Genomic DNA, 14108 nt, shown 5'->3' on the forward strand with positions numbered 1-14108 from the left:
GAAATCATTACTTCATTTTGATCAAGAGTAAGCCATCAAGGCACAGCTCTGAGCTGGTTAACTATAACCGTTTGATGCCATTTCTGAGATGGTTTTGATCACTGTCATTCCAAGCGGTTACTTTATTTGCAACTGTGAGTGATGCTAGGGCTGATCCAGCCTCTGAATGCCTCCTTGTCTCCAGCTGGTGCCACGAACCACACCTACACTCGGTGGGGGCTGCGGGCAGCAACTCTGAAGCAACAGCCGCTTGGACAAAAAGCAGTTCCGTCATGTTGCTGGCCAAACGGCCACCTGTCCTCCACGCATTTCCAGAGTGCGAGGGTATGCTGGGTGGCTTCCTGGGAGGAGAAATATTTGTGACTTTTCTGACCCAGGAAACCCCATAGTAAAATAATCCCGAAACACTTTTTGTGTGTGCGCTGCTGCTACCCAGGCCGGCCGCACGGCGTGGGGCCGGTGCGGGACTCGAACCGGCGGTACCAGAGTTGAGGGGGACTGGCGCCGGCAGCCGGGCTGGGGCGCTGGAGCGGCTGTGCGTGCTGGGACTCGGTGCCCAGCTTGGCCTTAGCTTTTAGGTTGCCGGGGGTCTCTGGCGGCTTGCGGGGAGGCGCATTTAATGGAAACGCGCGACAGGTTTGGGTGGCCCCGGCCCAGAGCCGCCCAAGCCCCGACCAGTGACACAGCTGCGGCGTTCCGGGCAGCGCAGTGGAGGGCGCTCTGGGTCAGCCCGGAGCCTCTACCTGCACCCTGTGTCAAGGCTGGGGAGCTGTGAGGGAAAAAATAAAAAGGAAGAAATGTTTTGAGCGTTTTCTATAAGGAGGACGAAGCCCGCTGTCCGGGTGGTGAGGGGGAGCCAAGGCCGCTGCCGGAGCGGGGCGCGCCGGGCCGGGCGGGCAGCAGGGAGCGCGAGCAGCCGCAGCCTGTCCCCCCACCCGGCCGGCCGGCTCCCCGCCGCCAGCCGGTGCCTGTGCGGAGGCTCCCTGCAGGGGGCGCTGTGGGCTCGGCCCGCCGCCGGTGGCCTCTCTTGGCTGGGGCGGGCGGTGGCTCGTCGGCAGGGGGCGGGCCGTATGGCGGCGCCGTTGCGCCTGGGCCGCGCTGCACGCCTGTTGCCGGCTGCCGCCACGGCCCGACTGCCAGTGCCGCGGCCGTCTCCGCGCCTCGCCTCGTTCTCTTTATCGTCCGCCATCTCTTCTAACGGCCTCTCTCCGCCGCCGCCCGCCATGCAGGCCTTCCAGTACCCCGAGGTGTACCGCGACGAGACCGCCGTGAGTACGGGGCTCCGCGGGGCAGCTGCCCGGCGTGTGGCGGCCGCCGGGCCCGGCCGCGGGGGCGGCCCCTCGGTGTGGCGGGAGGCCGCCTCCCGGCGGGTCGGTACTTTTTTGGCTTCAGGGCTTCCTTCGGCTTGGGCCGTTAAACGTCTGGCGCGCTGCCGGTAACGGGGTTCGCGTTTTTCGCGCCTGTGGCCCGTGGCGGCAGCTGTGGGTCAATGAGAGCAGGCTCGTCCCGTGTGTGCGGGGCTGGGGCGGGCCGGGACCCGGGGGGAGCTGCTCCCCGGCCGTGCCGCGCCGCCCCGGCAGTGCAAATCCCGGAGCTTTGGCACCGCTGCGGGTTCCAGGGAAAGCCAGGCCTCCGCCCGGGCTGGAACAGCGTGCAGAGGAGCAAGTAGTTATCTTTATGTGATGGCTGATTTGATAATGTGGTAATATTTGGTAATAATAAAAACAATTACCAATATGATGGTGAATTTAGTTAAAATGGGATCAGTTTTCTCCTTCTGCAAAGGACTGTGCTTCAGGCGCCAGCCCAGGAATTACTTGTGTAACTAATATCACTTTTGAACCAAAATGTTTGCCGACGTGAGCCAACACTGGGAAAAAAATAAGTACCTTCATAGTTGACTGAAGGCCTGACCTATGCAACTTCTAAGGGCAGGTATCTAGTTTTATTTTCTATACAGGAGAAAGGAAGCAGATAAATTCAACCATGTAGGTTAGTCTTTTGTGTTTGTCTATTTTGAAAATTATTATATATGTACTTGACTCCTGTGTTTGTGAGCAGCAGTAGTAAGGATGGCTACACCAGACACAGTTGCGTAAACAGCAGCTAAGTTCTGGGTGCATCCAGTTTTGTGGTTTCACTTGAGCACCTGGATATTGGGGAAGTTTTGGCTTTGTTTTTATTAGGGGTTTGGGTTTGTTGTGTTGGGTTTTGATTATTTTTTTTTTTATTACTTCACTAATCTATCTTGTGGAAGGAACTTCCGTTCCTGTTCTGCATTTCTGTGGTGCTCTTGTTTTTTTGTGAGGACAACACTGCTGCTTGGTCCATCACCAAAGGGAATGGTAATATTAGCAACTGACCCGGGAGCAAGGTGTTGCTTTTTTTTTTCCTTTGCTTCTTAGCGTTGTATGTTTTTGTGAATTCCAGATACCCTTCATCTTGATGACTATAATTCCTTGGTGAATCGAGTTTGCTTGTGTGCATGTCTTTTGTTACAGTATTGTGTTTTATAAATTCAGGTGTTGGATTACCATGGATGTAAAATCAGTGACCCATACTGCTGGCTTGAAGATCCCGATAGCGAACAGACAAAGGTAATCTTTCTTTGTACAAGAATTATCTGTTTTGGCATGGTTGTCTTTTATAGACTAGGTACATGAGTAATTTTTTTTTTGGAGGACCTGCCAGTACTTTTTGAAAACTCGCATAGTGAGTGTAGGTGTACTTCATGTGTTATCTTATGGCACCAACAGCAATGCTGTTATTTTGTACCTTTGAGTTAATGAGGGAAAGGCTCGAGCACTTAATATAACATAGATCACGCAATTTGGAAAACTAAGGCCTTCTTTATCTTGCACCCATTTTTCTTAGACAATTGAAATGCTCAAGGTGATGGTGTCACACTGAAGCGAAACACTCCGATTTTAGAGCACTTTATCCACTGTCCTAAGTACATCTAAAATTGCCATAATAAAGCAGTTAAGAAAGGATAGAAAGAAAATTCCTTTGGCTTGCTTGATTCACAGAGTGACAAAGTCGGTGAATATATAATTTAATTTTTTTAAAAAAAACCCCAACAAAACAAAACCAAAAGCATTTTCCTCCTGAAGTTAGGCTTTGTTAGTGGCTTTTATTACAGATTGCAGATGTTGAAGTGTTTACAGCCTGCGGTCTGGTATAGCTAGACTGTGCTGCTAGAACTTGTCTTTCACTCAGACGGAATCCTGAAAAATGATGGCTGTGAGCCAGTTCCTCTGATATCCGTGGCAGAGGGAGTTGCAGGGGCGATGGCCAGAAAACGGTAGATGGCAGTGTGGACGGGGGTGCCTTTGTAATGGCTCGTAACTTTGTGATAACGGTAGTTCCAGACCTAAAACGCTGGCATTTGTCTATTATGCATGATTATATCAGAAAGATGACAGATGGCAGGATCTCCATTTGAAAATATCCTGCAAGGTGGCTTTCCACTAGTGGGATTCCTTTTAGGATTTCTTACATATGTGCTTAATTAATACATCTAGATGAGCTAGAGGCTGGTTGAATAGAACTTACTGTAACTGTCAAGAGCAAGATAAAATGTGTACAGTTAGGATCCTATTCTCTACTTGCAAACCTATCAGCATATATAAAGACTTATCCCGAGTGAACCTTTTTAATGCATATCAGTTTTTGGTGGAAAAGCTCTACCATGGATATTAACATTGAGAATTAGATATTTAGTAAGTTGGGAATATTTTTCAATTTTTTATTATGGCATTCTTAAGAAACAGTATGCATAGGATAATTTTGTGCCAAATTCAGAGGCATATATGTGTGGGGAAGTATGCTTGTCTCTGTCTTTTATAGAGGCCTTTACAGTTACCTATTGAAGTGGGTTTTTTTGGGATCCTATGGAAGGGCTGGGTCTACCTGTTTCCTAGAAGAGGTCAGAAAAAAATAATCTTGGAAGTGCTAAATTCCTTTAATCTGCTTGATCGCTCACTTCTTTGTGCTCTGCAGCAGGGGTTGCTGACAGCCACTCTTTCTTGCTAGCTTTTCTTAATAGTTTTGTCTCCAAGTTCTTGAGATAGTTTGCTGGGCTCCTGCAGAATAGCCATTCTGCACCTACCAGATCAAAGAGTAACCAGACACTGGTCTAGAGGCAATTGAACGACTGCGGGCTTCAGAGAGAATCTGGAGCATGCTTTGTAGACTTTTCAACCCACTGACCTTGAGATGGGTGTCCCTCCCATTCTTCCTCCAAGTCCCTCACTCTCTTTATGCACTCCTTAATATCCCAAACCTCCATTTATTTTTGGGAAAAGTAAAAATATCCTGTGTACACCTCTAACAATAGGCTACCTTTAATTTTCTACATATTAAGTACAGAACTAGAAGAATTCTTTGGGCATCCACGCTCATCTGTACTGGAAGAGCCCCTGTTCAGTTCCTGTTTACAACATGCATGCTTGATTTGAGAACTTAACATTGAAAGTTGTGGTTTATGCCAAGAGCGAAGGCTGAATGTCACTCATTTAATGTTAGGATTTTTTTCTCACATGCAAACAGTCAAACTTATTTGGTGTGTGCTGTCAAATAAATACACAGATATGTTGGAATTCTGCTTTTCTAGACGTAGCAGAAATAGTCATGTCAGGCACTGGTGTGGTCACAGAAAATACATGGGTAGGCCTCACTTTGTTTCTGTGTTGATGTGAGTCAGCAAAACATCAGGTTTACTATTTCTTGAAGTATGGAGAAAGAAGTACAGGCAAGTGAGATTGGTTTTAACTCTTTTTCATGGTAGTTTCACTTGATGTCTACTGCAGGGTTAACAGAACTGAGACTGAAAGAAATTACCTGCAACAGCTATGAATATAAAGAATCATACTAATTTTCACTGTGGCTGGCTAGTCCAGATGATCTTGTGGGCACTGATAGTTAGCAGCTTACAAACAAGTGGACGTAGAAGGGTGGTGGGTTGTTTTTTTTTTTTTGCAATTGGCTTAATCAGGTATTACTGTATATGATTCACTGTAGTTTGCACGTTTCCATTAAGTCAGGTGGTTCTGTGGTTTCTGTCTGCCCCCCCTCCTCCTCTTGCACTGACCTGAATACTTCTGTCCCTCCCTTGCCATGGGTATAGCCATCACAAGGTGATGTTCTGGGGGGAAGCCTTTCGTGGATTAGTTTTCTATTGACACACATGCTTAATCTAGGTCACCCCAAGGCCATGTGATATTTGGATCTAAGATGGTTCAAGAATGGGATCTTTCCTTTTCTAGCAGCCTACAACCTACATTTAATTAGGTGAAAGTCAAATAAGTCTAGAAATTTTTCAGCCAGGTCACCAAGATGATCTTATTCCATGTGTAGTATATATATCTGCTGTAAAAAGGAGGTTACTGAGATCTGCAGGTGGCTGAGCGGGACTGTTTCTTCTCAGATGTGCAGTCATAGAGCTGATTGAGGATGTGGCTTGATGACAGGCTTAATCTCTTGTGGAAAAGCTGTTGTTCAAGAATTATGCACTGTTCATTATCTGTGTGCTTTACTATATTACTTTTTTCCCCCCTGTGTGTGCTTGGTTGGAGTAGTCATGACAGCTGTAAGCAAAGAAAATGCCCTTCTCCAGATACGTAAATAAAAACTGAGTCCCTGGTCAAACGGGGAAGTTCCTACCTCACTTTCAGGAGAGTGAGTGCAGAATGTGGGTTCATGCTCTGCAACTAGTTGGCCATTAACCTTTAAGACAGGCTGAGGAAGCGTTGCTGGCATAGTTGAAATGTTGTGCTACGCTCATAAAACACCTGGTGATGACAAAAGCCACAAAGGTGTGCCAACCCATGCTTTTACTGTTGTTTTGGGTTTGGCTTCGTTGGGCTTTTCAACTTCTTGGTTTGTTTTTACACTTTGTGGACAAGTTTTGGGGTCTTTTTTTTAGACTACGACAAAGTCTTTTGCTGCTATGTAAGTCTTATACAATACCTTAACTCACTGATTGCATAGCCAGTAATGTGTAGCTTGTTTCAGACGTGAGCGATGGACAGGGGATGAAAGAGCAGGGATCATGTAACATACAGGAGTCTGGTCATTCTGAACAGGTCTGTGCTTGGATTAAGACTAGAATTGAAACTCTCAAAACTGCAGTGAAATGGATTTGTAGTTATAAACGATTAGTGTTTCATTCCCATGTTTTGATAAATTTCCAATTGCACTTTGAATTTTTCTATGCTAAATACTAAAGTAAATGCTAAGAGGCAAGCTAGCAGAAGTCTGCTTAGTTTTACTTTGTGATACTTAAAAAAATTTACATGCCCTCTTGTAGGAGTTGCACTGAATTACCTTTTACTGAGAAGATGTATATGAAGATTTTGGGGGTAACTATTAAACCAACTGTAAATACTTTACAGATTAATGCTAAAGATGGGAATGTTAAAAAAATTTATATCCTAAGATTTCTCCTTGGAAAGCATACTGCAAGTGGAGATCATTGTCTTAAGAGAATAGCTTAGTGACGTAGAAAGCTGAGAGTTTGTAACAAAGCATGATTAAAAGATTTTGCGGCATGTGTTTTTTAAATGAAAGTTAGTTACACTTTTTTTTTTTTCCTAAATAACAATTGGCCTGCTGAAGTAACAGCCACACTTTAGCCTCAAGTAGAAACATCCCTGCTCTTAGTACAACACTTAAGAAATTCGTTTGCTTTTCAAATCACTTTATTTTCTGAGATACCCATAAGCACTTGGACCATTACTTTGTCCTCTTTCTGCTAGAAAATTCTGACCTGGTTCAAGGCTTATGATAGATTGTTAGATGCAGATATCTACAGGTAAAATAAGAATCTTTCTCTATAGGTTCATGAAGATGTAGAGTTACTCTTAGCCCTGTAGCCTGGGTGACACCTGTTTAGTTCAGCATGGTGGATGGATTGTTTACTGTGAGAGTTTCTGCTGAGATCTGTTTCTGTACTTTACCGAGAGCAATATTTTAATTATGTATTGCTTTTTGAATGTGGGTGCAACCTTGCACTTGAAAGTGTAAGAATAGAGTTTCCAAACTGGACTGGATTCTCCTTTGTGGAACTCTCTAAAAAACCTGGAATTCTTACCTTCTTTTTCAGATAGCAGTGGCATTCCCTTTTACAAATAGTCTTGGAATCTTTGGTGCATACTAAGGGGAAATGGGAAGAATATGTTAAGTTCCTGTAAAAGCAGATTTGCTAGTGATTAGGTTGTGAATGCAACAGTTAGTATGTAAGCATGCTCCTGTGCAGCAAATACTTGTAAAGAAAAGTGCGTGTCCCCTCTTGGAATACCAGTAATGAAAACAGATGTGGTGAGATGTGACTGTGCAGTTAAAAGTGAGTAATTTTACCATTACAATACCACTGCAGCAATGTTACCATTTTGGTCACGTTATTGGTAGATCAAACAAAGATGTATATCAGTTTCTGTCCACTAAATGCAACTAAAAAGTGCTTTTTTCTATCCAGTACAATGGATGGTTTTATACTTGTTTTTATGAGGCATCTTTTCTCTGAAAATGTCACAGCACTTTGAGTAGTTAGTTTGTGTAGCATGTGCTGTCTAGACTGTTGTGTGTGTAGTCTTTGAAGTTCATGTATTTCCATTTAGAGAAAACAAATTTAGATACACATAATTCTTGAGTAGATTTGATTAAGTTCTTTCATCATCTGAAGGCAGAGGAGATGGGGACCGTTATAGCAGTAAGATGTGGAGGCTGCATGCCATTTTGACATACCATTGGGATGTGCTGTGCTGCCATGCTGGTTGTAAAAGCTATCTGTGACAGTATGATCCTCAAAGGAAGAACAGACGCAAAAATTGGCCTTCCCTTGGCAATGCATTCACCTCTTTCCATTTTCTCAGGAGATAATTTCCTGATTCGATCCTTGCTGATACATAAAGCCTAATTTTGAGTAAAGGTCCAGAAGTCATCATTGTCAGCCTTCTCTATCTGTTCCTTTTCAGTGCTGTAGTGCTTGCTTTCTTGTGTCAACTTTGAGTGGTGAGTTGTGTGTAACTAGCCCATGTGTTCTTAAACTAATGTTTCAGCACTTACCCAAGTGCTCTTAGGGCACCACGAATTCTGCACTCACATTTTTAAAGCTTATCGGTTTCTGTATGCTTTGTTAGGCATGAACAAATACCTCTCAAGTGGAGATTGACCATAATTAATGCACTTCCTCCTTTACCTTTGGGTCTGACAAGTCTCTGAAAACACAGCTTGGCATGTAATGCACCTCTTGGCTATGCACTGCTATGGCAAATGGGAGGGAGAGTGTGTCTGCTTCTGCTCACTTCTTGCCGTGTGAAATGTCTGTAAAATGCTACTGAAATAATTTTATGTTCTATTCTTTCCTCTTTTTCACCTTAAGAATTAATAAATGAGTAAGCATTGATAGTAATTGGTAAATGTGCATCAGGTGCTACTTTCTATAGCAGCTGGATTTCCTGAAGAACTGTGAAACTCAAGTTGTGGAATAGGGATTGTAGTCCTGCTGTTCCTGCTGGTCATGCCTTGCAGTGAAGTCTAGCTCAGATGTTATCATTCGTTGATCTGCTTGCTGTGTGGCAGATTCAGGACAGGTAGAAACAACAGCCTTTTTTCAGAGCAGCTGGGAAGGTGACCTGTTTAAGCAAGAGACAGGTGAACAGGGTTTCAGGCTGGAGGTGAAAGGCTGGGGTCTGAGAGTGGGAGATGGAGCCATCATCGCATGTCTACCTGCGAGTTACAGCCGCTTGCACTCTGTCCTGTCCTCCCTACTGCATGTTAAGAGACAGAAGAGCCCACATGTGTGCTTCTTAGCAGCTGTGGTTCACCTTAAGATGCTTAGGTATTAATTTTACGTTAATGTACTGTGCTGTAAATAAGGGATGGTGCAATGCCAACAGAACACTAGTTTTTTCCATGCATACCATGGGAGTGGCAGCCTCTAACAAACAGCTGGAATGGTAATGGTTTTGGCCACTGTCATTAAGTGTGTGTGACTGGGAGGTGGGGTGTTTTAAAGAAACCAGGCTCCTCAAAGTTCTCAGAGATTAGGTATTCTTGCCTTTTGTAACTTAAGAACTGATCTGTGGATAGTACTTGGTCTTGCCAAGAAATACTGGCTGGGACTGATCTTATGTGTTATGTCAGTAGGATGAACAGATTATACACATGATGTTCATCTTCCAGCCCTTCACAGCCCCTGAAATTATAGTCCTGTCTGGGCAAAAGGGACTCTGTTCTTTATCCATTTCCTAATTTATTTATCATAAAGTATTGGAGTATCATGTATTTGTGATGAAGTGAGGGAAGATGGTATTTCCTAGGTATATACTGTAAGTTAGCTTTTTTGTGCCATTTAGGCAAATGTGAAGAGAGTTTTTGAAAGCATGAGGTTTGGGTTGGTTTGTTTTTTGAAGAGGAATGGCAGGAATCTGTCTTGTCTGTGGCTGAAGGACTGGTTACTCCAGTACATGCCCCAGAGATTTTATTCAAGATAAAAGATCAGTCTTACCACAGTATTGTGGCATAATGTGAATAAGTATGTAAGGCTCTTCAGGTGTGACGCTTCACCACCTGTATGGGGGGGAAGGATGTCTGTGATGCATTGCTTCAGAAGATAGTGTTTCCTGTAGGAATTATGCATTTCTGCTTGAGTTCATGTCTTTTTTTGCGGGATTGTTTTCTTTCAGGCATTTGTGGAGGCTCAGAACAAGCTTACAGTACCCTTTCTCGAGCAGTGTCCCGTCAGAGGACTGTTCAAAGAACGAATGACTGAACTCTACGATTATCCTAAGTACAGCTGCCACTTCAAGAAAGGAAAAAGGTATGTGGGGAGTGTCTTTGCAGTTGGTGACGAATGTAAGGCAAGTCAAAAGCAACTACTAGATAGGAAAAAAAATTATAAATTGTATTTGTATTTATTCCTTTATAGTTGGGAAGTAGGAGGAGTAAGCCAATGTTAATATATATGGTTGCAGGATGCAGAGGACAAGATGCTTGGCTGTCTGCAGTTCGCAGTCATTATCTTCTTGTTCTTTTGTCTTTTCATAGGAGGAATTGTGAGTTTATCAAAACTGTGACAACTTTGTTGGATAACTATTGTAAAAGTAAAACTTTGAGGAGTTCCTTTCAGGGTTGTCACTGTCAATATAGTTAAAGGCACCTCATCCTTAAAACATCATGTCGTATGCATGTTGTTCTAAATATTTACTAAAATACTGCTCTTACATTGGTCGTGTTTTGGGCAGCTGGTGTGACTTTTACTTGGTCATAGCCAGTGAAAAGCAGTGGGAGTTCCCTGTGAAAAATGACTATCCCTGGTATCTGGGGGGGATAGGGGAAAAATCATGTGGAGGACTTAAGGCAACTGATGCAAAAAGATGCGTTTTTTTAAGAAATAATGAAATCCTGCTATATTCCAATACTTAGCCTACTTGTATCCCTGTTTTAATTCTGTTGCTGGGTAAAGAGATGGTGCTTCTGTGGCTTACCCAAGGTCTAGAGACTGCAGCTGCTACTCAGTTAGGTGACCTCTTTCAGAAACACTAGCAATCCCCTAGCAAAAGGGACTAAAGGGATGAAACTGCTGGTTGACTTAGTAACATCTAAGGATTGTTTCTGCAGTTGAAGAAAAGATAGTGCAATAAACCAGCCATTCTTAATCATGGGAAATGCAAATATCTTTTTTAGTGTTTTCAATTTTTTGATCCTTGTTGAGTGGACAGCCAGCTATGCCAGGTATGTTTTCACTGTCATCCATAGGAAAGAGCAGATGTCTCATTGCCTTAAGATTTATGCACAGCTATTGAGGGACATCTGCTGCTCTTTAGTTATCTGTCCTATGCTGTGAGAAGGGTGTGGATACTTCTTACTAAGGGAGCGGAAAGTCTGTACTATGTGGGGTCTTGTAAAATTGTATTGTGGGGAGTGAACCCAAGCTGATGTTGACTTAAATTGCACTGATGTGGCACAGCATATCGGTATATGGAGGTGAGAGGTTTAAGCTCAGAAGCAGTGGAGCTGTGCTGGGCTGTGCTGCATCTGGGGAAGTAAGCTTTGTTAGGTGAGTCAGGCAAAGCTTATTGGCTTTATGTGATGCTCATGCAGATGTAACTATGCTGAATCTGATTCCAGAGCAGGCCTGGTCACTGACTGCTCAGAATTCTGTGATCCATTCTCCCTGTGCAGTGCAAACATGCTTGGGTGTGGTTATCTTCAATGCTGATAAGGCTTGATGTTGCAGAAGTGCTCATGGCAGTGATTAATATAGTCTCCAATAGAATTTGATGTAGCTGACTGTCCTCTAGGAAGAATACTTACCCCAGGAGCTTCATGTGCTTTGACTTATGACACTTTAATTTTAATAGGTATCTTTGTAGTTTTTCTAAGTGTTACCCTATTTCTTGGCATGTGCTGAACTTAAATCACAGTGGTTTAAAAATCATACCAAAACTCCATGTATTACAGTGTTTGAAGAGATCAAGAGGCCACTACCAAGTTAAGTAACAGTTAGTAAGGGGCAGGGGGAGAAACTAGTCTACTTGAAGAACTATCAAAACTTCTCATAAGACTTAGAAATTCTTAAATTTAATTACTCCAGTTTTCTGCTGAAGAATAGCTGCTGAAGGACAGTGTCTGAAGAGCTGTTCTGTAGAATCTGCGGAAGAGTGCCCAGGGAGGTGCTGTGTCTTGTCACATTGTTTGACCTTTGCTTCTCAGCTTATTGCCCAGCATTGCAGAAGTGAAATTGGCTAGAAAATGCATGGTCAAATGGAAAATTACTTACTTTTTCTTCTATTTCTTTGATTTTGTCACTCACTGAACATTATTGTTAGTATTTGAACATATTACTAGTTCAGATTGTTAGCCAGGCCTTTTTGAGTATAGTTACCCCTTTTGAATTTACCAGGTTCCTGTGTTTTTATCCAAGTACTGGACAGTCTTAGGGAGTATGTGAACTTAAGTTTAGGTTTGAACATTATTCCATAAATTCCCCTGTTCCCCCAGGTGAAACTGCTATTTGATGTGTTAAGTCATGGATTTGTGTAGTAAAACTCAGAAGTCCTATGAAGGAAGAAACATATAGTACCTATGAATTAACATAGAATAGTTACCAATTTCTTTGAGCTCTGTAGTGTCTTATGTTGTCAAGAGTACCCTCGCTAAAGAGAATTCTGTAATTCTCTGTTCCTATAATTTTTTCAATATCCCTCGCTAAAGAGAATTCTGTAATTCTCTGTTCCTATAATTTTTTCAAAACACACATAGTTTTAAAGACATGGGGAAATACAGGTGAAACAATTTCAGTTCTGTTTCATTTACACATCTGCATGCCACCTGATACAGATTGAAAGCAGCTATATGAGTGACAAAGCTTAAAACATAGCGGGTGGGAACCTGTGCTAATACTTGGATCAGAAGGATGCTAAGGCTGCCAGAGCTGTTTAACATAGACAGTTACGTAGAGTTTATAGTATACTTGGTGTTGCTTGAAATGTGCTGTGGCAAATGCAGCTTTTGTTTTTAAAAGATGTTTTGGATGCATCGAGCAGTCTCTTCTATATAATCTATATCACATTGGGATGAAACTTCTCTTATTTTTAGAGGCCTAGAAATTGGTGTCTGGGCTTTCTCTGTACTGAAGGGAAAGGTACTTACGGAGGATGGTTAAATCCCTGATGGACACAGAGGAAGCCATGATTTCTTCTCTACTGTGAAACTTGTGTTTCCCTTATATTTATCTGTCTTTTATTCATTTCATGATGATGTCGTACAAGTTTTTTGTGCATGCCTAACGGAAAATCTGAGTTGTTCTTGCTTATTTTTCCCTCTTGTTTTCTTTTAGGTATTTTCACTTCTACAATACAGGACTGCAGAACCAGCGAGTTTTATATGTACAAGACTCCTTGGATGCAGATGCCAAAGTTTTTCTTGATCCAAATAAGCTTTCTGATGATGGCACTGTGGCTTTACGAGGTTAGTGAGACAACAGTTTCTGCTGAATAAGTGTGGGTCTTCAGCAGAAGTTGGAGATGGTTTCCAGCTTATCACCTATGAAAGTATGGTTAGAGTGGCTTGTTTTAATCAAAGTAGTCACAATAGGCATACATGATTCTGTATAGTGTTTCAGAAGAACACTTTTAAATCTACATGGTATTCACAATTAACTTGGTTCAGTTTCTCAGTGGCTTTTTTCATAACTCTGTGACAGGTTTCCACCGAAATATGAATAGATATTGAGGCTGTCCATAGCAAGGAAAAAAGTTTATGTATTTATCTTGACTAATTCTCTTTAAATTGTATTTTGCATCTTTAACGCAAGCCAGCAAGTTACAGTAAGAGACTGTGAAGGAATGTAGTGTTAACTTTTATGTGAATTGCAAAATTACTTGTCTTCACGAGGGCTTTAACGTGTTAGGTGTCTTTTTTTTTTTTTTTCTCACCCCCTATTGACTTACTGTAGAAGCAAGACTCTTGAACCCAGAAGTCCTTTAAGTCTGTTCAAGGCCAGTTAATAAAAACAGAGGACAGAATTAGTGGCTTCTTCTTTAAGTGTGACCTGGTTGAAAAGAATCAATATGGGTTTTTTTTAGTGTTGTCCTTCCTTAGATTGTGGATATAAGGAATTGGATTCATACAGTGTTTCTGTATTTCAAAAAAGCTTATATAGAAAGTCTCTTTCCAGATGCACTTAGAGAAACAACCAAGGAACAGGAGGGAAAACTCCTGGTGTTGATAAATAATTGATTAAAAGGCAGGGAAAGGAATAACTAACATTGGTTGTCAATGGGGAAAGCACCAGTAGAGTTCTGTCAGGGACTATGCCAGGACTTGCACTGTTCAGTGCATTCACATATATTAGGAGTGAGCAGTGAGGTTGCAGGGTTTGGTGACGATACAAAGTTGTTCCAGGTAAAGGCTGAAGAGTGACTGAAGAGCTGCAGGAAGATCTTAGTGATAGTGAGTGGACAATAAATCAACAGGTAAAAGTCTTTGTGTAGATAAATTAAATGATGCACAGGCGACAAACAATCCTAACCTCATTTGCAGAGGAATGGGTGGAATGGACTCTGAACTGACCATGACCGCTTGGTAACAATTCCTGTAAT

The 14108-nt window shown here is 42.5% G+C and overlaps 1 protein-coding gene across 1 annotated transcript in view; it reads left to right on the forward strand.

Moving 5' to 3' along the window:
• Positions 1-1052: 1052 nt before the first annotated feature.
• Positions 1053-14108, forward strand: part of PREP (prolyl endopeptidase) — a 113523-nt gene continuing 100467 nt past the window's right edge. Inside the window, exons 1-4 of the mRNA XM_055713766.1 lie at positions 1053-1268; positions 2523-2597; positions 9690-9823; positions 12845-12975. Coding sequence (XP_055569741.1) covers positions 1071-1268; positions 2523-2597; positions 9690-9823; positions 12845-12975 — 538 coding nt within the window. The 5' untranslated portion in view covers positions 1053-1070. The remainder of the gene's footprint in view (positions 1269-2522; positions 2598-9689; positions 9824-12844; positions 12976-14108) is intronic.

This window comes from Falco cherrug, chromosome 6, assembly GCF_023634085.1.
Source record: "Falco cherrug isolate bFalChe1 chromosome 6, bFalChe1.pri, whole genome shotgun sequence".
Classification (NCBI taxonomy): domain Eukaryota; kingdom Metazoa; phylum Chordata; class Aves; order Falconiformes; family Falconidae; genus Falco; species Falco cherrug.